The 27,948-nt window shown below is 34.0% G+C and overlaps 2 protein-coding genes and 2 pseudogenes across 2 annotated transcripts; 1 reads left to right on the top strand and 3 right to left on the bottom strand.

Annotated features, from left to right (window-relative positions):
- Positions 1–203: 203 nt before the first annotated feature.
- On the bottom strand, positions 204–3,442 carry LOC147538699 (SKP1-like protein 1B). The gene is made up of 3 exons (XM_086640029.1): positions 3,184–3,442; positions 1,660–1,838; positions 204–465 (listed from the first exon to the last, which is right to left on the bottom strand). Exons 1-3 carry the CDS (start codon positions 3,194–3,196, stop codon positions 343–345), a joined length of 315 nt encoding a protein of 104 aa, XP_086496155.1. The 5' UTR covers positions 3,197–3,442; the 3' UTR covers positions 204–342.
- Positions 3,443–15,235: 11,793 nt separating this feature from the next.
- LOC147538698 (protein FAR1-RELATED SEQUENCE 5-like) lies at positions 15,236–18,453 on the bottom strand (annotated as a pseudogene).
- Positions 18,454–18,854: 401 nt separating this feature from the next.
- LOC147538697 (pentatricopeptide repeat-containing protein At2g15980-like) lies at positions 18,855–21,954 on the top strand (annotated as a pseudogene).
- A 2,683-nt stretch (positions 21,955–24,637) lies between these two features.
- Positions 24,638–26,738, bottom strand: LOC147538696 (SKP1-like protein 1B). The gene is made up of 2 exons (XM_086639703.1): positions 26,276–26,738; positions 24,638–25,010 (listed from the first exon to the last, which is right to left on the bottom strand). The coding sequence occupies exons 1-2, from the start codon at positions 26,558–26,560 to the stop codon at positions 24,837–24,839; spliced, it is 459 nt and encodes a 152-aa protein (XP_086495829.1). The 5' UTR covers positions 26,561–26,738; the 3' UTR covers positions 24,638–24,836.
- Positions 26,739–27,948: the final 1,210 nt, after the last annotated feature.

Below are 27,948 nucleotides of genomic sequence, written 5' to 3'. Positions count from 1 at the left end.
TGATTATGCCTAGTAAAGATCCTTAAACAATTCCTCAAAACTTTGATCAATAGAGCATCAAAAGGCCAACAAGAGCCCAAATCAAATTTGAGCACATTCCATTGTAGCAAAATGTGTAAATGATAATAGAGGTTATGAAGATAAGCATATATATATATAGATAGAGAGAGAGAGAGAGAGAGAGAGAGAGAGAGAGAGAGAGAGAAATCAAATATGCCACAATTTAAAATCATAGAGCAACAAGTTTGATTAGATATGATGTTCATATGCCAGTTAGAAATGGCTCTTATTCTGTTTCTATCACTCAAAAGACTACTGGGTTACCCTCTCGATTTCTTCTTCTTACTCGGAGGTGAAGATGTCAGATATCCTTCTCAATTGCTCAAGTGTCATCGTCCTAATCATATCAGCCAGAGTTTGAGTTGCCAAGTCGTGCAAACTCTGAATGTACAGAAAATCTGCTGCCTGAAACACCATACAGCAGCAACAAAGAACTTAGAATATAGTACATGAAGAAACCACATAGAAAGGAAAAAATAAATTAAGATGATTTTCGGGGCAGCGGAAAGTTATCTTCTTTCACGACGACATAAATAAGGCGCTTGCCTCTGTCATTTATAATCTTAGTTTCTCCCCTTGCCTCAAGGAAATCCATGACTGATTTCCAGATACTTTGATTAAAAGATGTCAATCTTAGTTTCTACTTGGAGAAACCACATTGACAACCCAATATGGGCCATACAAAATACAGAATGCATAAGACACAACCAATGAAATCAAGTTTAGAGCAAAGATGTCAACCTTTATAGTGAAACTATAGACACAACAAACTAACCATAGTCATGCACATATTCTACTTTCGTGTTACTTGTTGTCAACAACAGATTTTAAAATTATTCGAAAAAGTGAAGTTACTGGAAGAAGCTAAGTCCACATAAATGAAATCTTATTGTATCATAGTTGTAGCATTAGTTTTTTTCTTTCGCAAATTTTATACCTTGTAAACATGCTTCCCTAGAACTCAAGCATAAACGTGCTTCAATTGCTGTTTAGCAATTCACAAATGTAACCAAGTCCATCACAATTCAATCTTAATACTCTTGAAAGTTAGGATTTTAAGCAGAATTATGACTCAAAACCACACTGGAAGTAAAGGATCAGTGGGTCAAACAACAAAATACACATGTAAGCCTTCGAGGAAACAAGTAAAATAAAATCTGCAATCTACAGAGATACTGGATAAACCAATTGAAACAGCAAAAGAACGTAAATGTCTACACAATCTACACATGGTATGTGAAGGCAAAATATTATTTTGTGAACAACCACGACAAAGGAATAACTCATTTAAGAATTTGCAACATGTTATTAGACAGTTCAAATTTGGATTTAAATTCTCGATTAGAAGCAGATAATGATCTATTCTATCAATGAAGTGGCGTTGAACGTCACATCACGTAATTTGCTAAAAGAAGAAGCAACAATTAAAGGTAGAACCAAGAAATCCCTGAACTCCTATGCAGATATCCACAAAATACAGACATGCCTAAAAACATCAACAAGGATAACCTAATGATAATAGAAACATAACAATCGGGCAAACAAAAGAAAGTCAAAGAAACGACAACAAGATCTAGAAAATAGAGATGAAACCCTCACAATCAGAAGATGATAAAAGGTCCTCCCATCCACCTTCATAAACTCCGAATCCCAAGTCCTTAGTTCTTCAACGGCAGCCTGGTCATTTCCCTCTGAGCTCTCAACATGTTTCCTACAGTACTCAATAACCTTCACCAAGACGTCGCTTGGTATTTTCCGCAACAAGACCTCCTCAGTACCTACACACCCAAGTTCAAGCATGTGCCTTATTGTCACAGACACAGAGGCGACGGCCTCCTCAACCTCGAAAGTTTGCCCATCAGAACTCTTCAAAGTAAGTATCCTCGACATAATTGAAAACCCTAATCCTAGCCTCTCAAAGAAAACAATCTCTAAATCCCAACTTAGGAGTCTATTTATAACCTTAAATTGACGCTCTCGGATATTTTCCAAGTATATAATATTCTAGAGAATATACCTTGTAAAAAACTATGAAGACTCGTGGGTTACACGTCATTTTTTCTTTTTTTGAACAATCGAGTCTCTCATTTTTGGCTTACTAAATAAGTAATATGTGAATTGAACTATAATAGTCTTTCTCTCTTTTCGAACAACCAATTCTTTCTTTTTAGCTTACTAAATAAGTAATATGTGCATTGATCTATAAAGTCTTTCTCTATTTTCGAACAACCATTTCTTTCTTTTTGGCTTACCAAATAAGTAATACGTGCATTGAAATGTGTAAAAGAATCTCCACATCGTAAGTGTTTCTATGTGGCATGTATGAGAAACAACTTCTTGAAACTTTATTTGGCTACAACTGTTCCATATATGAAGGTGGATGACAAGAAAAGGAAAATGTAACCTCCGATGCAATCTATGCAGAACTAATTGATACATTTAGTTCTTCAAGTAACTGGTTGAACTTCTAAATGATAAATACATTGCCTATATACATCATTAAACTTTACTTTCCAAATGCAGATTGACCACTTCAACACTCCTTGAGTTAGTAACTCTTGTACTTTTATATTGATTATATTGATCCAAACCTGGTTAGTAGTAAAAAGTTGCTCACAGTCTTGAGGAGCCACAAGTCAACTTCACTGACTCTAAGGCCAAGAATATGAGTAATTAGGTTTCAAGCTATAAAATCCTATATAGAGAATATGATCGTTATGGTTTGACATATCACCAAAACTAGATAAACAATTCTATCAGTATTAGAGCAACCTAATTTTAGATAGCTTAATAAGAGCACTAGCTCTATATGGTTCTTCCCAAGGCATGGAGAGCAACCTAATTTTGGATATACACATATAACCAAAATCAAAGTAAATTCAGTACCAAAACTAATATGGACCAAGAAACAAAACATCACCCTCCAATAAACTTACTAAATGAAAATAAATCTCTTGCAGAAATCAGAAACCCAATTTGTTTTTTTTTTTACAACAAGGGGAGTTTCTTTTGGAGAATGCACACATATTTGCATAGAAGAATTAGAAGAGAACAAAATCAATATAAGGAATTTCTAATAACCATCAATTTCTTCACAAGTCTAAGACAAAATCAAAGACTTACATGGATTAGGCATCAGGGAGGAAATCAATTAGAACTTCTAGATATTGATTAGTTAATCAACATAGTTAAATCCAAAACCAAACATCAGACGAGTAACAGAGAGAGGGAGAAAGAGAGGGTGAGAGGGTACGCCTGCTTTCAAGCTGGAGAGAGACGAGTAACACGGTTTTTGACATACGGCGGCGCCCCCTACGGCCCAAAAGGTCCCGCCCCCCTTCTTTTTTCTTTTCCTTTCTTCCGTTTTCCCTCTCTTCAATGCGGTTGTCATTTTCTTTTCTTTTCTTCCTATTGACTACCATGGCATTGTGATATATCGATACGATTTGATAAATACTGAGAACTGTCTAGATTACTATTGGCCTAAAGTCCGAGAATTAAATGACCTAAAGCATACATAAACAACTTTATTTATATTTAAGTTCAATATTTAAATTAACGCTTCCAAGAGATCGAACTTAAGACCTTCGCATTGTGAAGAAGATGCATTGACCAACTGGGCTACCAGTTGTTGGCCACTGCGGTTGTCATTGAAGCTGCAGATGCACATGATTTCATCCTAATGTCGTCTGGCCGAATTGCAAGAAATGAATATTTACAAAGGGAATTGCGTCAAATGACCTTTATGCAAAGAGAAATGGATGGAATGGCCCTAATTTTCGTTTACCTTTCAAATGACTTGATTTTTTTCTATATCTTCCAAGACTAACCTCTCATATATAGGGATTCTAGTAGACTCCAAATTTCCTCCTAACAAAGACAGAAGCGAGAAAACCCCTCTCTCTAGAACGAAATTTTGAGTTTCTTCCATTCTCAAATGAAATTTCACCATTCCTTCTTCGATTTTTTTTGGTAAAAAAGAATCTAATTGAGTCTCAATCTTGAAGCATCTTGAATCTTCCCTCCCATCTAGAGTTACACTCTTAAACCTCCTCACCAAAAATTTCGCCCAAATTTTTGCTCAGTTAGTTTAGTCGATTGGTTGAGGAAAGTGAAGGAGTTGAAGGAGATGTCCTTCGACCAAGATGGCAATGCGAGCAATATGTCGGCTAGGACAATTGATGAAGAATATCATCAAGTCCGATTGATTTAGAGGTCGTAGTGTTTAGCTAGAAACCAACTACGATCATCGAATTACGAAGTAATTCGCGGCTAACTTCGATCGGATCCTACATCGGGTTACACATAAGAATAGGTATTTAATCGGATGATATGACTAGTGGGAGTGTGATATAACATTGGGAATGTCCCATAAACATATCTCACAGGCCTAAATAGAATTTGGGCAAAAGATAGCAAAAATGGCCGAAATAATGGTTTTGGGCCTAGACCGGTTCGGGTACTTCTAGGACTCGGATTGGGCTGAACTTTGGAGGTTTAGTTGCTGATATAATAAGCATTATATCTGCCAATTTTCGTGGTGTTTGGACACCTCATCCTTAGGGAATTGAGAAAATATCAATAGTTGTTATTTTCGACAATTTCCCTAAATCTTATTCTAAAGGGTGTTTTAGGAAACCTAAAAGGAGGTGGATTCTTATTAGGGTTCTATATAAACACTTTTAGGGCAGAGAATAAGGTGTGGAATTTCTCTCTAAGCTTTCTTACTCTACCACATCAAGTAGAGAGGAGAAAGTGAGCTAATTCCCAAGCTATCTTCTAGTCAAGCAAGAAGAAGGTCTTCTTATTATCAAACCACCATTGGAGTCCTACCGAGCTTTCAAGGAGGGAGATTAAATACACTATCCGGTGTCCCAAGTAGAGGAGCTACATTTGAAGCTCTTGGTCTTCTTTAATCTATTCAACTAGCTCGAAGGAAATAGCGATTAAGGTAATCTACTATCTTCTTATTAGTTAATTACTAGTTTTGCACGATGATCTTGGGGATACTAGTGTTAGACATTAGATGTCGTTATCCGCTATAAACACTAGTATAAGGGTATAAATCCCTTCAGAAAGTTCAGCTTTGTTATGGGTTAACTTATTTCATCTTCATTATTACTTTGTTTCATATTACGTATTCTTTTGTTTGATTTTGTATGGGGTTTTTTTTTTTTATTTAGGTATTGTTCATATTCCTAGGGTTTTATCTTGGTTCAACTTCATAATTACATTGTTTTATGTTATGTTTTAGCTGTTTGTCTATTTTTGTATATTAAATTCATCTTATATGTTGTTTAGTTTTCAATTTAGCGAGGGTTTTACCTTAATCTTATGCATTGCACCTTTTCATGCACATCTTTACACTCGAGTTTTCATGTCTAAAATGTGATATTTCTTCAGTGCTCGTGTTGTTTCATGTCGAAGGGCTCCCACTTGCACACTAGATGCGTGATTGCGGAGTCTTAAAACCTATCAATCCTCTCAAAAAATTAAACATATGCATTATGTTGGATTAAAGGAATGGCAAACAGAAAGTTATCAAACATTGACATTTTCAAAAAATATACACGCATTTCGCCGTTCCAAATCCAATGCGCAATGTGGTTCTCATAATTCTTGAGAAGACTTTAGTCAGTTGACCCTCTGAGAAATGGATCATTAGGACCTATTTTCACCTTCTTCTGAGATGTACCCTCTACCGTATTAGATGACTCCCCTGCTTCATTGGTCAAGGAGTCATGCCTTTGCTTTTTTTCGCTTCTTCTTTCTTGTTTCTCTTTGCGTTAGAGGGTAACGATCAGTCATAATTTAAATTAAGCTAAGAAAAAGGAAATACATTAACAAACAATACTTAAGAACAAATGTTGTTAAAAAGAACAACTCTCTCAAGATTTAAAGTAACTGGAAAAGATTCAAAGTAACTCTCTCAAGTTTCGTCTTCTTCTCTTCATCAAAAAACAAAAAAAGTTTCGTCTTCTTCATATTCTTAAAAGCTCAAAACTAAAAAAAAAAAAACAAGTTCTTTGGAGAGACAAACTAGGGCACCAGTAGTGGAACAAATTAGAGATTTTCCAATTGTTCTCCTAATCTCCACTTGAACCCAAAAGACCCTCAACCCAACAACGATCGATTCATTGTTCTTCTTCTTCACTTGCAACTACATCACGAAAACTTCTTCCATGCAGATTCAATTTGATCTTAAAATTTATTGAATTACCCCAAATCAAAGAAATCAACCAAGAACTAGAAAAAATTATCCTTGTTAAAGTACCCAGAACATATTATATGAATGATTATTTCGACAATTGCAGCAACTCCTTCATATACCAGATGTCACATTGTCATTCCGAAAGGAATTTGTAAAAGCATCGAGACCATGCAAAGGTCTTTTTGGTGGGAAATAAAAAAAATTTACATGCCAAGAGCTGGAAGTTCATATGTTCCCCAAAACCCAAGGGTTATCTTGGATTTCGGGATCCTTTCATCGTAAGCCAAGCCTTCCTCGGTCAACTCACTTGGCGCCTAAAACTGAAATTAACGCTAAAATTGGTCAAATCCAAATATTTCCTTAACTGTGAACATCGAAGTCAGCTAAAAAAACATCACTAATGGATTTAGAATTATATTGAACAAAATTGTAAACACATGTCGTGGCTGAAAATTTAGGGGCCCGGTATCAAATTTGAATCTGGGTTTATCTTACAACAAGAAATTTAAGCGTAAGCTGAACAAAATATAAGATTATTAACAGTTGATCAATAAAACCATAGATGAATCTAACTGTATTTTAAGAAAACACTCGTGGAAAAAAATTCGTTTGTGAGAATCCACAATCATAAATGAGTCTAACTGTATTTTGAGAATCCACAATCACCTGTGAGAAAAAAAATTTGTTTATTAAATCTTAGATTATAGGTTCATAACTAAAAATAACGTAATGGAAAGAAAATCATTTCTTCGTATAACCTATAGTGTAGAATCTAAAAACGATTTTTTGGTATGGTGACTTTTGTATCATACTCGTTACATATGTACAAAACTTTTAGCTTTCTATACTTAAAAATAAAATAAAAATGCTAAAAAAGGTGTAACTAAGTAAAAATAAGGATCGGTAAAGCATATGTACTATCTAACTCCAAAACCCTAGAGGCCCCAGGTTCGTCCCATAGGAGGTGGAATTCATGATTTATTGAACTTGGGTTATTAAAGGTATAAATAATGTAAGATTTATTTTCTTTTTGCCCCATACTTTGTGACTAGCTTCCTTTTTGGCCCTCTATTTTTCGTAAATTCAAATTTGATCTCATTTTTTTAACTCCATCAGTTAACTTTAATGAAGATGTCATAACTACCTTTCTTATAAATATATTTTCAAAATAAAATTAATTAAAAAACACATTAAGCCACATTATATCACCCACTTCACCTCCACCTCAACTCCATCTCACATCTCTCTCCACCTCACAACTCCCTCCACCTCAACTCGCTCTCACCCTCACATCTCTCTCAACCTCATATCTCCCTCCACCTCAACCCTCTCTTCTCCGACAGAAGGTCGCTGACCAAATTAAAAAAAAGGGTAGTTATGAAAATAGAGGGTTAAAAAAAGGATAGTTATGGCATCTTTATTAAAGTTAAGCGACAGAGTTTAAAAAAAAAGAGGTCAAATTTGAATTTACGAAAAATAGGGGGTCAAAAAGGAAGTTGGTCACAAAGTAGGGGTCAAAAAGGAAATAACTCATAATGTAATAAACTTGTCCGGCTTTAGGCTTCTTTCGTGTTGTTGGGCTTTAGGCCTCTTTCATTAATGGTTGAACTTAGGCGGTTATCATGTTTATCACATCTTCATGATGTATCAATGCCTTGTAATGACTAACGTAGGTCTTAGTCGATTTCTGTATGGGCCAAAATCCATCATCAAGAGCGCCCCTCAAAATCTACAATCGATGGGCCTACAGGATGACTAGTCCATGAACTACATGGTATGACCCATCCATCTCCAGACATCTGAAGCAACTGTACAATGCGCGACACGAAAAATCCAACCCTGGATAAAGATGTCGGTTGTCGCCTCCTGGGTAAACCTCTCTCCGTATATCCGTTGAAGAGACGTTACTGTTATTCGAAGTGACGGTGTCACTAATATACCCGTTAGGAAGTTACGGATCTCCATATTTGTGGTGACATCTCCATACGTTACCACATTGAAGATGACAACTCATCGCCAGATTATAGTCGACCATGGACACTATAAAATGGTTGGGGACAAAATGATACGATCATCAAATTATCACCTAATACGTCCAATTCTTTCGCAACCAACTGACAACTTACTTATCTCTCACATCGATCATCCAAACCTCTTGCAAGCAATCTACGACTGCTACTATATTTCTCTCTCTAGATGATTACTTTACCAAGAAGAGCAACCTTTCTTTTTCCCACCAGAACAACTACTTTATTGAGGAGGTTGCCTACTTGATCTCTTCGAGGTGGCAGTCTACTTTATCTCTCCGAAGAGACTGCCTATTTTAGCTAAAATGTTAGACTCCTCCATCATCCACGTGATTTCCTACAAGGTTGACCCTTCGCTAAGGCATGCATCCCACTTTATTTATGGTACATCCCCTTCCATTTTATCTTCAAGACAGACCTCACAAGAGCCGCCTCACTAGACGGCAAACCTTATAAACTGTCGTATTATCTCTCCAAGCAAGTCAGTCTAACCCGTAAAGATCGAGCTCCGGCCACTAAACGAACCACGCCATACTCCGACCATCCCCTTCCACGATAACACACCAAGGATATCATTCACGTGTTCATTACTTTTCTTGCAAGCTAACTGACTTGATCATCGGAGTTCTTTTGGCCGGCACCATCCCGGTGTTCCCAAAAATCTTATCATGTGTTTGATTTCTTGTCACAGGTGAGGCCCAAGAACGTCGTCGGCACCCATAAAAATATTAACAGGTGGAAGTCTGACTTTTGGTCAACGGCCCGATCTCGCTGACTTATTGACCCTCGATTTCAACCGCTCACAATTTCTCGAAAAAAAACAAGAAAGATAGAATGGGCACGAGATTCGAACTAGAATCAATTGCAAGGAACTCGACTACTTTATTCAACTGAGCAAATAGATGCTTCATGTATAGATACGCATCCTTACTAAGAGCGGCAATGGGCCACTCCAAGAAAAACTCTAAAAATCCTAGTTGGTAAGTGTGAATTAAGATTTTTTTTCCTAAATGTCAAAATAGATACACTCTTAACTTTTTTTTATCTCCAATGGAGATCTCTAAAATACTATTTGATACACTTGTCACTCTTAAATTCAATAAAGTGTGAGTATGTGGCACTTAAAAACTCAAAAAGACACTCTAATTTTAAAGTGTCTCTATTGAGACTCTCTATAATAAATGCATCCACCTCATAATAGAGTGTCTAACAAAGTGCTCCATTGGAGAAGATTTTTTAACAAAAAATCATATGTCGCACTTTTGTTTCTTATGAAAGATATGTGGCACTCTTAAGTGTTAAAGTTTGTGTGTCCCGTTGCAGATACTCTAATATATTTGAAACCTAAACCCCTAACAGAAATGTGCCCTTGGTGGTGGGAAACCAGTGCGGGCGCCTGCTCGCATCCCCCACCACGTGGGCCTGACTAAACATTCTACTCAGTCGAATATCTCAATTAATCCACAATGGAGGTGGAACATTAACAGGCTGAAAAATAAACTTCATGAAAATATACTATTTATTAATATTAATAGAGGTAAGGACCAAATGAAATGGGAATTCACTAGAAACGATAATTTTTCATATCATCTTTGTACACATACTGGGGTATATCCCGTATCCTAAGGTACGAACAGTTTATTCAATTAAATTTGACGACTTTCAATATTTATTATTGCTATATAGTGGATATTTTCTTTTATTTCATTTTTTCTTCAATTAGTTATTTTATGAGAGAGATTTCGATTTCTTTTTTAACCTTGCAATATCTTTTGTTTCTTTTTTTTTCCTCAAATTAGATATTTTATTTCTAAGAAGGATTATTTTAAATAGGTTATTTTATTTCTAAGGAGGACTATATCTTAAATTTCGGGAAGGGCTTCCAAACAATATACCTTATTAAATAAGGATGTTTGTCACAGTCATCATTTTTCCTAGGGCACGGACACTTGTATCACTCAAATATTACGAAATTTATTGTTATATTTTATTGAAAGAGATAGATTTTTATTAGTTATTATTTTTTTTGTATTATTTTTTTGTTTATTTTCTCTTAAATTAGTTATTATTTTATTGAAAGAGAGAAATTTTAATTTCTTTTTTCAACCCTTGAAATTTATTTTGCTTCTTCTTAAATTAAAATTTTTTTTTCTAAGTATGAAAGGATTATTGTTTTTTAAATAAGTAACTTTATTTCTACGAAGGACTATATTTTAAAGCCTTTTTTAGTCAAGGGACCAAAAAGTGATACCCTATTATGGGGAAGGTCCAGGGCAGACATGAAAAACGGATCAGGTCCAAGGCGTCAGGGAGTGGTGGGTCCGAACTGCAAAGGTGCAACAAAAGATGTGTCATTTTTTTACAAATACCCTCATTACCCTCCTTCCCCTAACTCCACAAATATATTCCCTTTCTCTTTCTCACTCTAAAAAGCTTTCAACTTTTAAATATCTCCTGCAATTTTTTTTTCTCTCTAACAATTATAGTCTCCTTTCCATTCTCTCTGTGTTACTCTCTAATCAAAGAGATTTAGGGTTCATAATCCATACTCTTTTAGATGTAGAGTTATCAAATACATAAATTATTTCTATAGACTTTATCTCTTTTGAAAACTCAGATCTGACTTCATTTTTTTCTAAGAACCAAGAGAAAATCAAGATCAGAAGACACTAGAAGATCCAGAAATTTGTAGAAATCACAAATCTATAAAGAATTGAGTATGATGGTGTTTATTGTTCAGAAAATCAAGAAATCAGATTTGCCCCTTCTAGTACAAAAAAAATTGGTGACAGTGGTGTTAGGTTGGTTTCTTTACTATATTCTTGTTAATCTTTGGAGTTGCTGTTTACTGTTAAGAAAATCACGAAATCACTAGGACGGTACAAAAAAAATTGGTGACATATTTGATTTAATCCACTTATTGGTTGTATTAATATACGAGTTTTGTAAGATTTTTTACCTTTTACTATGAAGATTTGATAAACATTGAATGGTAAAGAAATCAAATCTGGAGTTATCCTTAACTTGATCTGCTTTTACTATTTTTGCTTTTTTAGTTCACATATTTGTTCCGAAAATATTAAAATGTTGAGTGCATAGAATGGCGCAATGAACATCTCCTGGTTCTCTTAGATATTGTACCATTTTTTGTTAAATTTAACGTCATAGATATACCTTTACGTGTTGAAATGTAGTGTACATTTCTCAGTTCCCGCTACATTTTACCGTTCCCAATCCGTTCCCACATTTCTTTGTCATGTGGAAGTTCATTGTACATTTTTTAGTTTCATTCGCCTCATATTTCTATCTTTGTCCTTATTTTGTCAAGGTTGCAACGTGAAATCTTTTTTCTTAAACAGAGATTAATAGATTTTGGAGAAATTTCCAAAAGACTTTATAAAAGGGGAAAACACCATGGAATCATTTGGAGTCTGATCAAAGATTTTATACCCATTTTGATCTATCTAACCTTAGAATGCATATATAAATAGAGAGAGAGAGAGAGGTTTCAGCAGGTAATCTTGTAAAATTGATTTGGGGAGGAGAGAAATGGTTAGGTCGGTGGATGTTTTAGAGATGGGGTTGGGCGAGATTGATGGATCGAGTTAGGAGATTATAACTGTGGGCGTGTGGGTTTATACATTTATAGAGAGAGATGGGAAAAGGAAGCTTGGACATTGAATAGAAAGAGAGGGAGACTATGTACATACAAAAATTCCAATATAGAAGTGTCACGTACATAACCAAAGGGCCAGTACAAAAATAATTCCCGGTACACGAGATAATTGCTAATACAAAAGTGGCCTAAAAATAAAAAAAAATGTATAGTTAATAAAACAATTCCCGGTACACAAGAAAATTCCCAGTGAAAAATGTTTAGTAAGTAACCAAATGTCCTGTACATTTCAAAACTCCCGGTTCATGTGAAAGTTCCCACGTTTCTTTGTCATGTGGAAGTTCACTGTACATTTTTTAGTTTCATTCGTTTCATATTTCTATCTTTTACCTCATTTTGTCAAGGTTGCAACTGTGAGTTTTTTTTCTTAAACGTTTAAATTTTTCAATTTAGGAGTTATCTTTAACTTGATCTGCGTTGACTATTTTATTTTCTTTACTAAAAAAGTTCCAGTACACAAGACAATTCCCGGTACACAAGAAAATTCTCAGTACAAAAGTGTTTAGTAAATAACCAAATGGCTAGTAAATAAAACAATTCCCGGTACACGAGATAATTCCCAGTACAAAAGTGAGCTAGAAATATAAAAAAATTATATAGTATATAAAACAATTCCCGGTACACAAGAAAACTCCCAGTAAAAAATGTTTAGTAAATAACCAAATGACCAGTACATAAAACAGTTTTCGGTACACAAAAAAATTCCCAGTACAAAAGTGTTTAGTAAATAACCAAAGGCTAGTAAATAAAACAATTCCCGTTACACAAGATAAATCTCAATACAAAAGTGTTCTGTAAATAAATAATTTCTGATACACAATAAATTATCATATATCGTACAGTTAAAATGTTTTGTACATAAATAATTTCCGATACAAGATAAATCTTAATGTAGGTTACAGACTTATACATGGTACATTTCCTAATTTACAGTACATTTCCTAATTTACTGTATATTCCAAAATGTGAGTACATTAGATTATGCACGTTTCTAAATGTAGGTTGCAAACTTCTATACGGAGTACATTAGACAATGTACTGCACATTTCAAAACGACATGAACTTACGGTTGAAATATCACCAAAACATAATCTTTCAACATATACATTCGTGTGCAATACACATGTCTATTAGTAAATAAGCAAAAATACAGTAAATGTTACAAAATACGGTAAATTGTTTCACTAAAATTATTTATGTTTTGGAAGAAATGTATATGACATTTGATTATAAATGGAATGAAACCTGAAAAGAAAAATATAAATTTGTAGATAAATATGAAACTTGAAAGACTAATATAAATAGAATCAAATATTTGACAAAAAATAATGCAACATCTATCCAAAAAAGAAAAGAACTTTAAGATTTTAAGAAAATATCATACCTAAAACAAAAGAAAAAAATTACAAAGAGAGTAAGTATTTAAAAGAAAAAGTAGAGAGAGAAACGTGAAAACCCAGATTTTTTATATGGCATTTCCGTAATGTTAGGTGGTAATTTATGTAAATAAGAGTAAAAGTTTCCTTAATAATGTAATTTCTCACAATTACTTGCTTTTGGACCTACACGTGTCACACTTGAAGGAAACTAACTTGATTTTGTACGGGATTTGTGTGAGGGCACTTTTTGTAATTTGCTAAAAAATGAAGCCTAAAATTACACACCCACCCACTCCTGACACGTTTGGGCCTGCTTCCCATTTCTTTCCTGCAGTGGAGTGGGCCTTATTTTGAGAAAGGGATTGGGGCTTTTGCCCAACCTTTGAGAAGGGCTTCAAAACAATATCCTTTATTAAAAAAAGGGTGTTTGTCTCGGTCATCGTTCTCCCTTTTGTTTTATTATATAGACTAGGGTATATCCCGTGCCCTAGGGCACGAATCATTGTACAAATCAAAATTGACAACTTTTCATATTTATTATTGCTATATTGTGGATACCTTAACTTTTTGGTATTTTACTTATTGTTTATTTTCTTTTGTTTCATTTGTTTTAAATTAGATATTATTTTATTGAGAGAGATTTCAATTTCTTTTTTTAGCTCTTGCAATATATTTTGTTTCTTTTTTTTTCTTAAATTAGTTATTTTATTTCTAAGAAAGACATAGTTATTTTTTTAAATATGTTATTTTATTTCTAGGAAGGACTATATTTTAAATTGGGAAGAGCTTCTAGACAATATTCTCGAGAGATTTTTATTGTTATGAATTTTAAATAGAGTTTCTAGACTATATTTTAAATAGGATATATCCCGTGCCCAAGGGCACGGACACTTGTATCAATCAAATATTACAAAATTTATTGTTATATTTTATTGATAGAGAGAGATTATTGTTAGTTATATTTTTTGTTTATTTTCTCTTAAATTAGTTATTATTTTATTGAGAGAGAGATTTTAATTTCTTTTTTTAACCATTGAAGTTTATTTTGTTTCTTTTTTTCTTAAATTGCCCTAGGGTACGGACACTTGTATCAATCAAATGTTACCAAATTTATTGTTATATTTTATTGATAGAGAGAGATTTTTGTTAGTTATTATTTTTTTTGTTTATTTTCTCTTAAATTAGTTAGGGTCGTGATTCAAAGAGCTCGAGCTCACACCGTGAGGTGTGAGCTCGAGCTCTGTGCCGTTGGATTGTAACATAATCTCACGTCCACCTTTACTTTCTCCTTAAATCAAGGCAACTAATAACCAACGTGTATTAGTTATGGAAGGACAGCTTGCATTTACTTTAGGGTAATATTAATCCACTAGAATAAGCCTTGTGAAGCTACTTATTTACTGTTATTGTCATTCATTAATTCAGTGGCACAAAACACAAGCCTCACGTATTCACTTCCCATGAATCAGAGAAGACTTCTAATTCTAATTCAATAAAACAATAGTAAAATTATTGAACAAATTAATTAGCATACTTCTAAAGGTAATGATATAATTGTAAAATTCTTAACATACTTGTAAACATAACAAAATAATAGTAAAATTTATGAATCTTAAAATACTTGTAAACATAACAAAATAATAATAAAATTCTTGAGAAAATTAATCAGCTACTAAAGAATTCCATGTTTCGCTTTTGGGTCCAATCCAATGTGCCCATTCAATTGCACAAGGTAGACAATATCGAGACCAACCTTTATATATTTGTGGAATTGGAGCATTTTCTTTTAAAATTGCCTTGACAAAGTGATTTTGCCTCTCAGATATTACAATTGCAATAATCTTTGGCTCTTCTGGGACACCGCCCCTAAGCGGTGGATACGTTATATTTTGAAAGTGGTAGCAAATAAACAACCCATATCAGGTAAAGTAAAATAATTTCCCTTACCACAATATTCTTCATAATAATAGTCAAGTACTTTTCTAATATATATGTATCGATCAACACCCAAATGCTCAGAAAATATAATTTCACTTTCTTTTAACGTTTCAACCATTTTCTTGCGAACAGTTACCCAACCATCTTCTTTGTCCAAACCTAAAAGTTCTGCACAACATCTGTATCCACAATGACCATCACCTAAAACATATTCTAACCTTTCGATCACATGTTGTTTAACCTTTACACCCAATTCGGATAATAAACTCTCTAACACCCATTCATCGGACATATCTTTTAACGTGAAATCTTGACTAACATAACCCATCTTCTTTGTATTTTGGTTATGACAACTTAATAATTGGTCAGAATAAAGAGATATTATATCCATGTCCCACTGTGAGGTGTTGTCTTCAATTTCATGTGAAAGGTTCTCGTTGAGGTCCGGTAAGTGATTTTTTTTCTTCTTATTAACTGAATAAGCATCGACCATGTAGGGACCCTTCAAATAATCAAGATAGTTAGTAAATTTCAAAAAATTTCTTTCAAATTACGTGTAACTTAAAATTATTATTACCTGACTCAGTAGAATGCCGCTGCTGGTACTAGAAATTATGTGTTTATCATTACCACTGCGATACAAAATACAATTTTTAAGTTAGCAAGATTTTTTATTGCCTCTAGTAAAATTTACACTATCTTATCTTAATTAATACCTGGTTTGGTGTTGTAATACTGTCAACTTTTCTCCTTTTGTATTATGAGGAATCTTCTTTGTTGTTGTGTGCATGTCTTTTGAGCTACAAAAATTCTGAATAAAAATTATCAATATTTTAATACATTATGACAAGATAAATACTTTATTAGAGACCATAAATTAACATTACCTCCTTGCATCTCCTTCAGATTTTTTTGTTACAGTTTGAACAACATTCTTCTTCGATAACTGATCAATCCAAGATTTTATTCTTTTTTTCCGGCCTTTGTGTTTGACAATAGGTGGTTCTAACAATTGTATTTTCTCTTCAGATGAATTGCTAATAATATTTTCTTTAGATATATTAGTCGTCTCATTCTTCATTGCACTTTCAACTTCTTTTAATGCATTATGTAAGCTATTAATTGTCACCTTATACAATTCAATAGATGTTGCACCCTTAGCTACAATATTAATTGCCTCTTGACAAATTTAGTATATCTCATAGTAACGGTTTCATTCAAGTCACCTATCATTTCTTTACCTTTTTCATCAATCACCGGTCCATATTTTGCATATTTTGTCCACCTCTTTAGTATGTACTGAATTGGAATATTTTGAACATCTTCAACTAAAAAAATCTTAAGAATATGTCTACATAAATAGCCCGCAAATTCTAAAAGTTGACAACTGCAGCTTGTAGTCATGTCAAGAGAATCAAAAGTGACCATACGTGTTGCTTGTTTGTGCTCTGGTCTCCATATATGATATTTATTTTTTGTCCCCTCTTTCTTTACCAATTCATGCCGGTATGAAATACCCTCGAAAAGTTGACTTTGAAATTTTTGAAAGATGGTTCTTGTGTAAATTTATGCTGCTTGTTTCTCAATACTTATTGAAAATCTCAAAACCCTTATTTTATGATTGGTTTCGTAGTCTTCGTCATTTTCTGCTTCTCTTCTAGATAAAAATGCTCTTTCATATTCTTTAACAAATTCAGCTAAAGGCAAACTCTTTTTCAAGTAACCATCGAAGAAGGAATTGATACTCTCACTACGTTGAGTTGTATACATTGCTCCGCAAAATATATCCCTTGTATAAACTGATGCCCATTTTTCTTTTTTGTGAAATAGCCTTGTCAACCAATTATTGTTTTCTAAATTGTATCTTTTAAACATTGCTTCCCAATTTGAGTGAAACTCTTCAACTGTCTCGTTTCCGTATAAACAATTATTAAAGTCACGAGTAAAACCCTTGTGTTGATTAATAGTATGAGTTAAATTCTTCATTGCATTTCTACATATGTGCCACAAACAATAACGATGTCGAGTACCTGGTAATACCCTCGCAATGGCTCCCCCGATAGCAGACTCTTGATCAGTAAGAATAACTTTTGGTTGTTTACGATTCATTGATCTCATCCATGTTTCCATTACCCAAACAAAAGATTCTTCAGATTCATTATAAAGTAATGCACCACCAAACAATATTGTTTGATAATGATGGTTGATACCAACAATTGGGACAAAAGGCATGCCATACCTATTAGTTCCATATGTAGGATCGAAGCAAACAACGTCTCCAAAGTAATGGTAATTCATCCTTGACCTAGCATCAGTCCAAAAGAAATTTGTTACTTGACCTTCTTCATTAACTTGGATTGCATAAAAAAATGATGGATTTTCCGTATGTTGACGTTCAAAATAATCAAGTAAAGCTTCTGCATCACCCTTTACATGCTCTTTTTTTCTATTTGCATTAAAGAAATTTCTCGCATCTCTTTCTGTAAATCCAACATTGCGGCTGCCCCCAGCTTCACGGATCAGATAATTCATCATCAGATTTGTTTTCATACCTGCCGAACGCATGTTATTTAACAATACTCCTTGACTTTCTGTTATCTTCCTATGTGATCGAAGTTTATGTCTTTTGCTTGGGCTTACAAGATTGTGGTCATGCTCTTCTACAAATTGAGAGACTACCCATTTAGTTTCTTCTCTCTTTCTTATACACATCATTGCTTTGCAATCTGTTCTTGTCTCAGAACGAATTTTTTTTCTATCTTTGAAATTTTCAGATTTAGTGGAATTAGAAAATCCTTGTAGCGAACGACAATATTTTCGACCTATTATTGTGTTGGTGAGATTAGACTTACAGGTCGAAGACTTTCGAACACTAAATCCCATATTGGATACATATTGATTGTAGAATTTGTAAGCTTTATCGGGAGATTCAATTTCCATGCCAACATATGGTCGAAATTCATCTATCTCATCTGGAATATCATCATATTCTTTTTCTCGTACATCTCCTTCTAAATCTTCATGTTCTTCGTTGATGTTATCTCTTAATTTACGTTCATCATCTCTCTCACTGTAAATATCATCTTTTTTCTCACTATCAATAGTTATATGTTCGGATTCACACTCGTTAATGTTGAGAAGCGCACCTTTTTGTGGAAGCATGTTACGGAAGATGAAATTTTTTTACTATCGAATACGTTAATTACTTTGAAATCTCGTAAGGAAGAAGATGAAGTGATAAATTTTTTGTATGGTTATAATTTAAAATTATGTTGCAATTTAATGTGTTATTACTTCTTTTATTAAATTTTTTTTCTAAAATAATAGATGAGAAGAAAAAGAAACTCTCTAAACTAAAGAAAAATTTCAAAGAAAGTAATTAATATGTTGGCAAAAATTGAAAGAACAAGAAAAGAAAAAAAATAAATAATGATTATGACTAAAGTGAGAAGTTGTGCATATGAATTAGAAGTCTTTTCTTTAAAAAAAAAAAATTACAAGTCTTCTCTGATTCATGGGAAGTGAATACGTGAGGCTTGTGTTTTGTGTCATTGAATTAATGAATGGCAATAACAGTAAATAAGTAGCTTCACAAGGCTTATTCTAGTAGATTAATATTACCCTAAAGTAAATGCAAGCTGTCCTTCCATAACTAATACACGTTGGTTATTAGTTGTCTTGATTTAAGGAGAAAATAAAGGTGGACGTGGAGATTATGATAGGTGTGAGCTCGAGCTCTTTGAATCACGGCCCAATTATTATTTTATTGAGAGAGAGATTTTAATTTCTTTTTTTAACTTTTGAAATTTATTTTGTTTCTTTTTTTCCTTAAATTAGTTATTTTATATTAAGAAGGAAATGACTATTGTTTTTTAAATAGGTAATTTTATTTCTACGAAGGACTATACTTTAAATTTTGAGAAGGACTTCTAGACAATATCTATATAATAAAACAGAAGGGAAAACGATGACTGGGACAAACATCCTTTTTTAATAAAGGATATTGTCTAGAAGTCCTTCTTAAAATTTAAAGGCCAGCGCTTTGGGGAAAGCTAAATAGTTTCTGGGGTGTGAAATTTTAAAGGGAATATGTAGAATTTTGAAAATTTTCCGGGGAAATATATTTTATGGGGAATATTTTCTAACACCTCATGTATTCGCCACCTCATCGTCTTCACCGGTGAAGGTCGCCGGCCGGAAATTGGCCGGTCGGCGACCTTCAACCATAAATTTTTTTTCCTTCTCTCTCTAGATCTGATCTAGAGAGAGAGGAGACCTCAATGGGTCTGTTCGGACCTCCAAGGAGGTCTCCTCTCTCTCTAGATCAGATCTAGAGAGAGAGGAGAAGGAAAAAAAAATTTTTTTTTTTTTTTTTATGGTTGAAGGTCGCCGGCCGGCGACCTTCACCGGTGAAGACGATGAGGTGGCAGAGAGAGAGAGAAGTGAGGTGGAGAGAGAGAGAGTTGAGGTGGAGAAGTTATTTTGCTTTCCCCCTAAATAAAATTGTCAAACAAAATTGACCAATTTTTGACCAAGTCTTCATACCCCGGAAACTATTTTGCTTTCCCCAAAGCGCTGGCCAATTTAAAATATAGTCCTTCGTAGAAACAAAGTTACCTATTTAAAAAACAATAATCGTTTCCTTCTTAGAAATAAAATAACTAATTTAAGAAAAAAAAGAAACAAAATAAATTTGAAGGGTTAAAAAAAGAAATTAAAATCCCTCTCTTTCAATAAAAAATAATAACTAATTTAAGAGAAAAGAAACAAAAAAAATAATACAAAAAAAATAATAACTAATAAAAATATCTCTCTCTCAATAAAATATAACAATAAATTTTGTAACATTTGTCTGTGCCCTAGGGCACGGGATATACCCTAGTCCTATATTAAAGAAGGATGTTTGTCCCAGTCATCGTTTTCCCTTCTGTTTTATTAGAGTTAATTCCTATTTGACCCCCTACTTTGTGACCAGCTTCCTTTTTGGCCCCATATTTTTCATAAATTCAAATTTGACCCCCTATTTTCTAGTAAATGTCATAACTACCCTTCCTAAATTCAAAATAAAAATATTAAAAAGAGATATTTCCACGTCATCCCCCTCTCTCCACCTCATATCTCTCTTCTCCGACAAAGGTCGCCGGCCAGAAAAATTTTCCGGCCGGCGACCTTGAAACATTAAAAAAAAAAAAAAAAAAAAAAAAAAAGAAAAACCTAAACCCAAGTTGAAGTCCTCGTCGGACCAACGATCCAAGTGAAAAGTGGCTCATCAAGGCTCAAGCAACTTCTTTTTCAATCTTCAATGGAAATTTCAAGAGCAATTCTTCTCTCTACTTCAGCACGACCACAAATTTCTCTCTTCTACTTCTTCTTACTTAACTCAATCCTCCAATTTATCAAGTTCTGATTAAAACCCTCAAGACGAAACCCTAATCTCTTCCGTTGTTTGGAATCTTAAAGAACAGCGTTCGAAGAACCGATGGAGTTACATCAAAACTGTATACCCAAATGGATTCTCTTCAAAACAAGTTTCCGATATCATCATCCAACTCAGGAACAACCCACGTCTTGCTCTCCGTTTCTTCACCTGGTCAGAGAAGAAATCTTTGATTCGATTGATTGCAAAATTAAGAGGCGCAAATGAAGGATTTGCTATATATGAAGAAATTTTCAGTAGTGATGAAGGTGAAGGTAGGAAGCTAGGGCTAGGGTTTCTCCTAATGTGCAAACATTTAATACATTGATGCTGTGTTTTCGTCAAAATGGAAAAACACGGTAGAGGAAATTTGGGCTGAGATGGAAAAATTAGAGATTTCCCCAAATTTGTGCAGTTAATGGCGGCATTTTGTGATGAAGGAAATACATGTAAAGCAGTGAACTTGTGGGAAGAAATGAAAATGAAGCAGATTGAACCAGATTTCATGCCTTATAATACCCTAATTAGAAGATTTTGTGATGAATGAGAGATTGAAAGAGCTGAAGAACTCTTTAGAGAGATGGAATTGGAAGAAGGTACTTGTGTTACTTATGAGATTTTGATCAAAGGGTACTGCAAAAATGGAGATTTAGATTCCACATTGCTTTTGTTCAAAGAAATTAGTAGGAAAGAACTCAAACCGGAGGCTTCTACAGTAGATGAAGGGATTAGAGGAGTGTGCAGTAAAAATCTTGTTTTTGAAGGATGGAAGTTCTTTAAAGATGTAATCAAAAGGAAGGATTTTTTTCCCAAGTGTGAAAAGCTACAAATTTTTGACAAATGGTTTATGTGAAGAGGGGAAGATGGATGAAGCTTTGATTCTTCAAGCTGAGATGATTGGTAAATGGTATGAACCTAGTTCAGAGATTTACAGTGATTTTGTTAATGGGTATAGTCAACTTGGGGATGAGGAAAAAGCAAGAAAATTGAGGAAGGAGATGGTTGAAATGGGTTTGCAGCTAGAGGAAAATTAGATGAACTCTTAATTCTAACTGGGAGCCATATCTTTAAGGTGTACTCTTTTGGACTCTGATCTTCCCCTTCTGGTATTTAAGGTCCCTCAATTTGAAGAAAGTCCTTTTATAGCTGCAGTTGTAGAATACCCTGCTGCTAATACCAGTGGTGAAAAAATCTGTATTTACAAGAACTCAGATTGAGTAATAATGGAATTGTAGGATTATAAGGTGTATCTTTATCGATGAAGACTAAAGTGTTGTTTCTTTTTTATGGTTCAACAGACCTCCGGCGAAGGGAAACCCCTTCGCCGGAGTTTTTAGAGAGAGAGCGGAGAGATTTAAAAAAAAAAATTAGAGAGAGAGAAGAGAGAGAATTTTTTTTATTTTTATTAAGTTTGAAGGTCGCCGGCCGGAAAATTTTCCGACCGGCGACCTTGCCGGAGAAGAGAGAGGTGAGTTGGAGAGAGAGAGGGGTGAGTTGGAGAGAGAGAGGGGTGAGTTGTAGAGAGAGATGAGGTGGAGAGAGAGAGAGGGGTGAGGTGGAAATAACTTTTTTTAAATGTTTTAAATTTAGAATTAAGAAGGGTAGTAATGACATTTACTTGAAAATAGGGGGCCATATTTGAATTTACGAAAAAAAAGGGCCATAAAGGAAGCTGGTCACAAAGTAGGGGGCCATATAGGAATTAACTCGTTTTATTATATAGATATTTAAAACAACAACACAAACAGCACGATCGTGCTAATTATAACTTTATTTGGCACTTAGAGGGTGTTTGATTTTTTAGCACTTGTAAGTGCTACCACTTACTAAGTGATAATCACTTAGTAAGTGATATCACTTGTAAGTGTTGCGGCGTTTGTTTTCCATTACTTCTAACTGCTTGATTTTTGTTTTTATATTAATTCTAAATGTCATAAAAATGAGAAATTGTCTATTTTGACCTTAAAATGTTTACATATTAGTATTTCATACTAATTCATTGTGCTCCCGAGTTTAGGTACAAGAGAATTACGGTTTATGAATACTTTGTGTTGAAAATATTAACCTCAAATAATTAAAAAGTATGAAGGAGAAAGAACTTACGTTGGATCATGGAGTTTGGGTGGTTTCATGACTAATGAAGGAAGAGACGTGAAAAAAATTTAAGAGAAAAGCTTAGGTGAAGGATGAGTGAGAAGGAAAAGTGTCATCGCTAAAGTCATAAAAATATTTTTTTACTTATCAATTGTTTGAGATTTTCTTTTGGTTATAATCATATTGGTAATTATTATATTTGGAGAAGGATAAAAATGTCTTTTTTAGCACTTAGAAAGTAAGTGCAAAAAAGTAAGCTCCAACTCATTTTCTTTTGGTGGTAATTATTATATTTGGAGAAGGATAAAAATGTATTTTTTAGCACTTAGAAAGTAAGTGCAAAAAAATAAGCTCCAAGTTGGAGCTTACTTTTTTGCACTTACTTTGACCCCACTTACAAGTGATATTCACTTATTAAGTGAAATAACAAACGACCTAAAATTGCCGGCCCACACTTATTAAGTGAAAATCACTTAATAAGTGCGAAAATCAAACACCCTCTTAGACGTTATACCAAAAATAAAAATACTTTTATGAAAACGTTAGTTTGGGGTGCTTCCCGTCCTAAAATGGGACAGAATAGCTAGATTCATTACTTCAAAAAGAAAAAGCTACATTCATTTGCAAATCATGCTAGATATTGAAAAATTGAATTTCTATAAGATTGGATTAACTCATGGAAATCTAACCTTAATGAGAACTTTAATCAACAAATTGAACTTTTCTGGATCATACTATGGATGATACGAAAAGCTTGATGTAGTTTCCAAATTCAGAACGAACAAATTAGACCATTGGATATTTCCATCAGATATAAAATTTTCCAAAATTACATAATAACGTAAATTCGCACTCCCTGAAGCCTAATCAATATGTTCGATCAAATCATGAAAATTGGACCCCAACCTTATAATTATTGCAAAATCAATGTCGATGCATCCTTCAAAACAGAATGATAAATTGAGTATAGGTGTAGTCATCAACGATCACATATCAAATATCATCAAAACAACATTAAATTCATCCCGAGCTAAAAATAGCGAAGAATGAGAAACCAAGGCAATTTTAGAAGGTATTCAATGAGAAATAACTCTCTACGTAAACCAGATAATCATACAAAACGATAACCAGGCAATAATAGATCATCTGCAAGAAATAAATCCAATTCACAGATTACTTGTACCGATTAAATTAATATGTTCATCTGTTGAAAAACGTGGGTCTTCAATTAAATTTTACAACTTGTAATATAAAATTATAAACAGATAGGTAACCAAAGCACCTAAACATTATTGAACGACTCCTACTGGACATACACTAGTTTTTTACACTGTTAACCACTTTTGAGGATATTTTAGGTCTATCATGCCATTTGTTTCTTACTAAACCAAGAACAGACAAGGGAATTTTAGGTCTGACAAAAGGGACCAAAAGATGGTTAATGTTATTAACCAATAGGGATCTGTTTTAAACAAACCATAACCTATCTTTCTCCTTTTATTTGGAGAAAAGAGAGTGTTCACCTCCCTGGCTCCCTCCCCCTAATTGTTCACATTTTTATATTGTGACTTTCTACTAGTATCATAGTTATTTTTATTTTGCCTGATAAGCAGACTGTCTTCCATGCACGATAACTTTATCGAAAAAAGAATTGTGTCGCAGCAGACACTAAAAAAATAACAGAGAACCTTCTGTAAACATTCTTCCTACTTCGGGTGACTGCCGAAATAGATCGTCAGTAAACCAAAAGGGATAAAGCAGCCTGCCCACTAGCAACACACAAACACACATACACACACACACACACACACACACATAAACAAAGAAAACCAGGTATTCCACAAAGTAAAATCCATAGATCAAATTCAGAAATGTAATTAAGGGTTCAAGGTTCAGAGGAGAATCATATTATAAATCTACCAAGACAAAAGTTTCCTCTACAGCCCACTGCTACCTAGTTATTTCAAGTATTGTATACCACCACCTACTAAAAGTTAACCCCACTGCTGCTGCTTCTCCTCAACTTCTGTTTCAATTACTCAAATGCCCATTGATTCTCCCTCCTCACTTCCTCTTCTTCCTCAGGTGTGAAGTCATTCTTGATGTTGAACAACTTCCTGATTTCTTCTGGTGTCTTTCCCTTAATCATATCTGCCACAGTTTGGCATGTTAAGTCCAACAAGCTCTTAACGTTCAGATAGTTCGCAGCCTGAAACATAGAAACAAACCCCATCATCATTATTGGGATGATAACAGGTTAATCTGCATCAACTTTGGAGAAATTAACATAATACACACATCGAGCAAATTGAGGTAATCCGTCACCTTTCTAGTATGGAACTATTAATGGGGTTCGAGAGAAATTAAAAAACGGTCATCGAAGTAACAAAATTCATCTTACTATAAGAATCTTTATCCAAAAAACGAAACATAAATCAGGACTTCCAGTAATTCATCCACCAACTCTGTACTAAGAAGAACGTATAAAACAACCTAACTCCCTACTAAGACGAACACATAATGCCCAAGGTGAATCGCATGGTTAAAAGCAATTCTTCCGACAACGTTGCCGTGACAATGCTAGCCGTATATATGGTGTCTATCACCTGCCATAAGGGCATATTTTCCATTTTTAAGAAATAAATCTCGGAATCCACTTAATCGATGAAGGAATCCATTTAATCGATGAGGGTAGTTGAACTCACAACGACAGATATGCTTACTCTTAATTAATTCATAATTCATGTAACATTACGTTTTAAATCTAATTTTCGTGCATCAAATCTAGGGCACATGCTAGCAGAGTTACCCAAAACAGAACGGTGTTCAAACATTAATAAGCAATATTAGCAACTACCAAAACATCATTGCAATTCCAAATCAATTACTAGATGCAAGAAACACAAGAAGATTTGGGTTAAGCACATTCGATCTACAGATAATTATGAAATTCTTGAATAGGTTATACAAGATTACATGATATATGACATTAATCAACACCAGAAGAGAAACAAGTTCTAACTTCTCTTGACCAACTAATCCACATACCAAGTTGAATCTGATACCCAAATAAGAACTTGCTCATACCAATTCAAGAACATCAAAAATCAAAACCCTAATTATTTAAAGATCTATTAAAGAACACAATCAATGACGAAGGAGACAGATAACTATGAAATTCTTGAATAGGTTATACAAGATTACATGATATCTGACATCAATCAACACCAGAAGAGAAACAAGTTCTAACTTCTCTTGACCAACTAATCCACATAACAAGTTGAATCTGATACCCAAATAAGAACTTGCTCATACCAATTCAAGAACATCAAAAATCAAAACCCTAATTATTTAAAGATCTATCAAAGAACACAATTAAAGACGAACATATATTGAACTCAGATCTAAACAATAAACGAAGATATCCAAATCAAACAATTCAAGTTAAATTCAGAATAGCGAAGGAATTCTCACCAAGATAAGATCAAAGAGCGTAGCCTGATCGACCTTAACGAAACCTGAATCCCATTCCTTCAGTTCAGCGGCTTTCCCCTCATCATCCTTCGCAATCTCAGCGTGCATCTTACAGTATTCAATTACCTTGGCCAAGATTTTGCCATTCACGTTCGGCACAGGGATTAAAGTATCACCAGAATCATCCTCAAGAAAACTCTTCAAAGTCAGAGATTCGAGAGCGACGATCTCATTGACTTCAAAGGTTTGCTCATCGGAACTCCTCAAAGTGATCTTCCTCGACATTGTTCAAGTTAAATCTCAAAACCCTAACCCTAACTTTTTCGATGAGAGAACAAGAAAAAAGGATTTCTGAAATAATGGTCAAGGCTAGAGGTCTATTTATAACCTTCGGTTGACCGCCTCTCGTTTACTTCAACCCGAAGGCTCCAAGGAATGATTGTGTCCCGGTCAAAAACGAAACGTCCGCCGTTATAACGATTTGGGAGATTTTATAGGCCCCCCTGATTTTTGTTAAAGGCCCCCTCTGATAATTTATCAAGGAAAATGGTTCATGGGGAGGCTTTTTAACAAAATGGGGGAGGCCTTATAAAACATCTCTAAGGATTTTTAGGTCAAATATGTGTTACGCTGTCTTATGTCCCGCGGACAGAGACACAGCTCTATCAAAAATGTCATGTGAGACGTGAGTACGAGAAAATGGAGTTAACCTAGAACATTTTGATGCTTGTGGAAAAAAAACCAAAGCTAGATTTTTTAGAGGGATCGATTGAGTCATTCTGAAAACTCTTATTACATAATAACAAAAAAATAATAATTTAATAACAACTTAAACTTTGAAGTAATGCATATATTACACTAATATTTCAAGCTAAACATTTCGTCTATACACCCAGTCCATGAAACGACGGAATTGTAAAAATGAAAACCCTAAATTGCGATGAAAAACAAGAAAGAGGTAAAAGAAGAAAATATCCAAAAACTTGAATCAAATTCAAAACTGAGTTTTCTTGGTGAATAATTGCTAAAATACAGCAATGAATCAAATATTGTATCATCAATGAACCCTAAACTTTAGTAAAATTCTGAATACTTTAAAACAATTAAATTTCGTTAAGAAAAACGAAAAAAAAAAAGATAAAAAACTAATCATAATGGAGATAAAGGACGTGTGAATCTACATAAATGGTAAGGTTAAGAAGGATTAGTAACACAGAGTTGTTTATTTTTAATATAGTAAAAAAAAAAGTTGAAATGGGAGAGGAAACACCCAACCGGCTAGATTACATGCAATGTACGACTTAGTGGAAAAAGAGTTGATGGGAGTGGAACTTGTGGAAGCACCTTTCACTCCCAACCAGTTGGGTTGCAATAGAGAAAATGACGGGATAAGAGATAGTAATGTGGACATAAAAGTAAATCTGAACCACTATTTGAAGAGAAGGGTAAATTCAAATAAATCTTTGAAAAGATGCTTTCTCTTCCTTTCCTTCTAATCCTAACCCTTGAGTGATTTTCAATGCCAATCTTAACCATCTAACTTTGAAAAGTTAAGTCTCAGCTACAGGAGATAAACTTGTAAGAGTCAATCTTAACCATTGGGAGGAGGGGAAAAGACACCCTCTTCCCTTATTATATAGATTATTTTGACCGCATCCCGTTTTTTGAAAAAA

This window comes from Eschscholzia californica, unplaced genomic scaffold (assembly GCF_041429995.1).
Source record: "Eschscholzia californica isolate CP2 unplaced genomic scaffold, dmEscCali1.0.p SCAF_5, whole genome shotgun sequence".
In the NCBI taxonomy this organism is placed as follows: Eukaryota; Viridiplantae; Streptophyta; class Magnoliopsida; order Ranunculales; family Papaveraceae; genus Eschscholzia; species Eschscholzia californica.
Note: the sequence above shows the minus strand (reverse complement) of the source record. Positions and strands in the feature narration are given on the sequence as shown.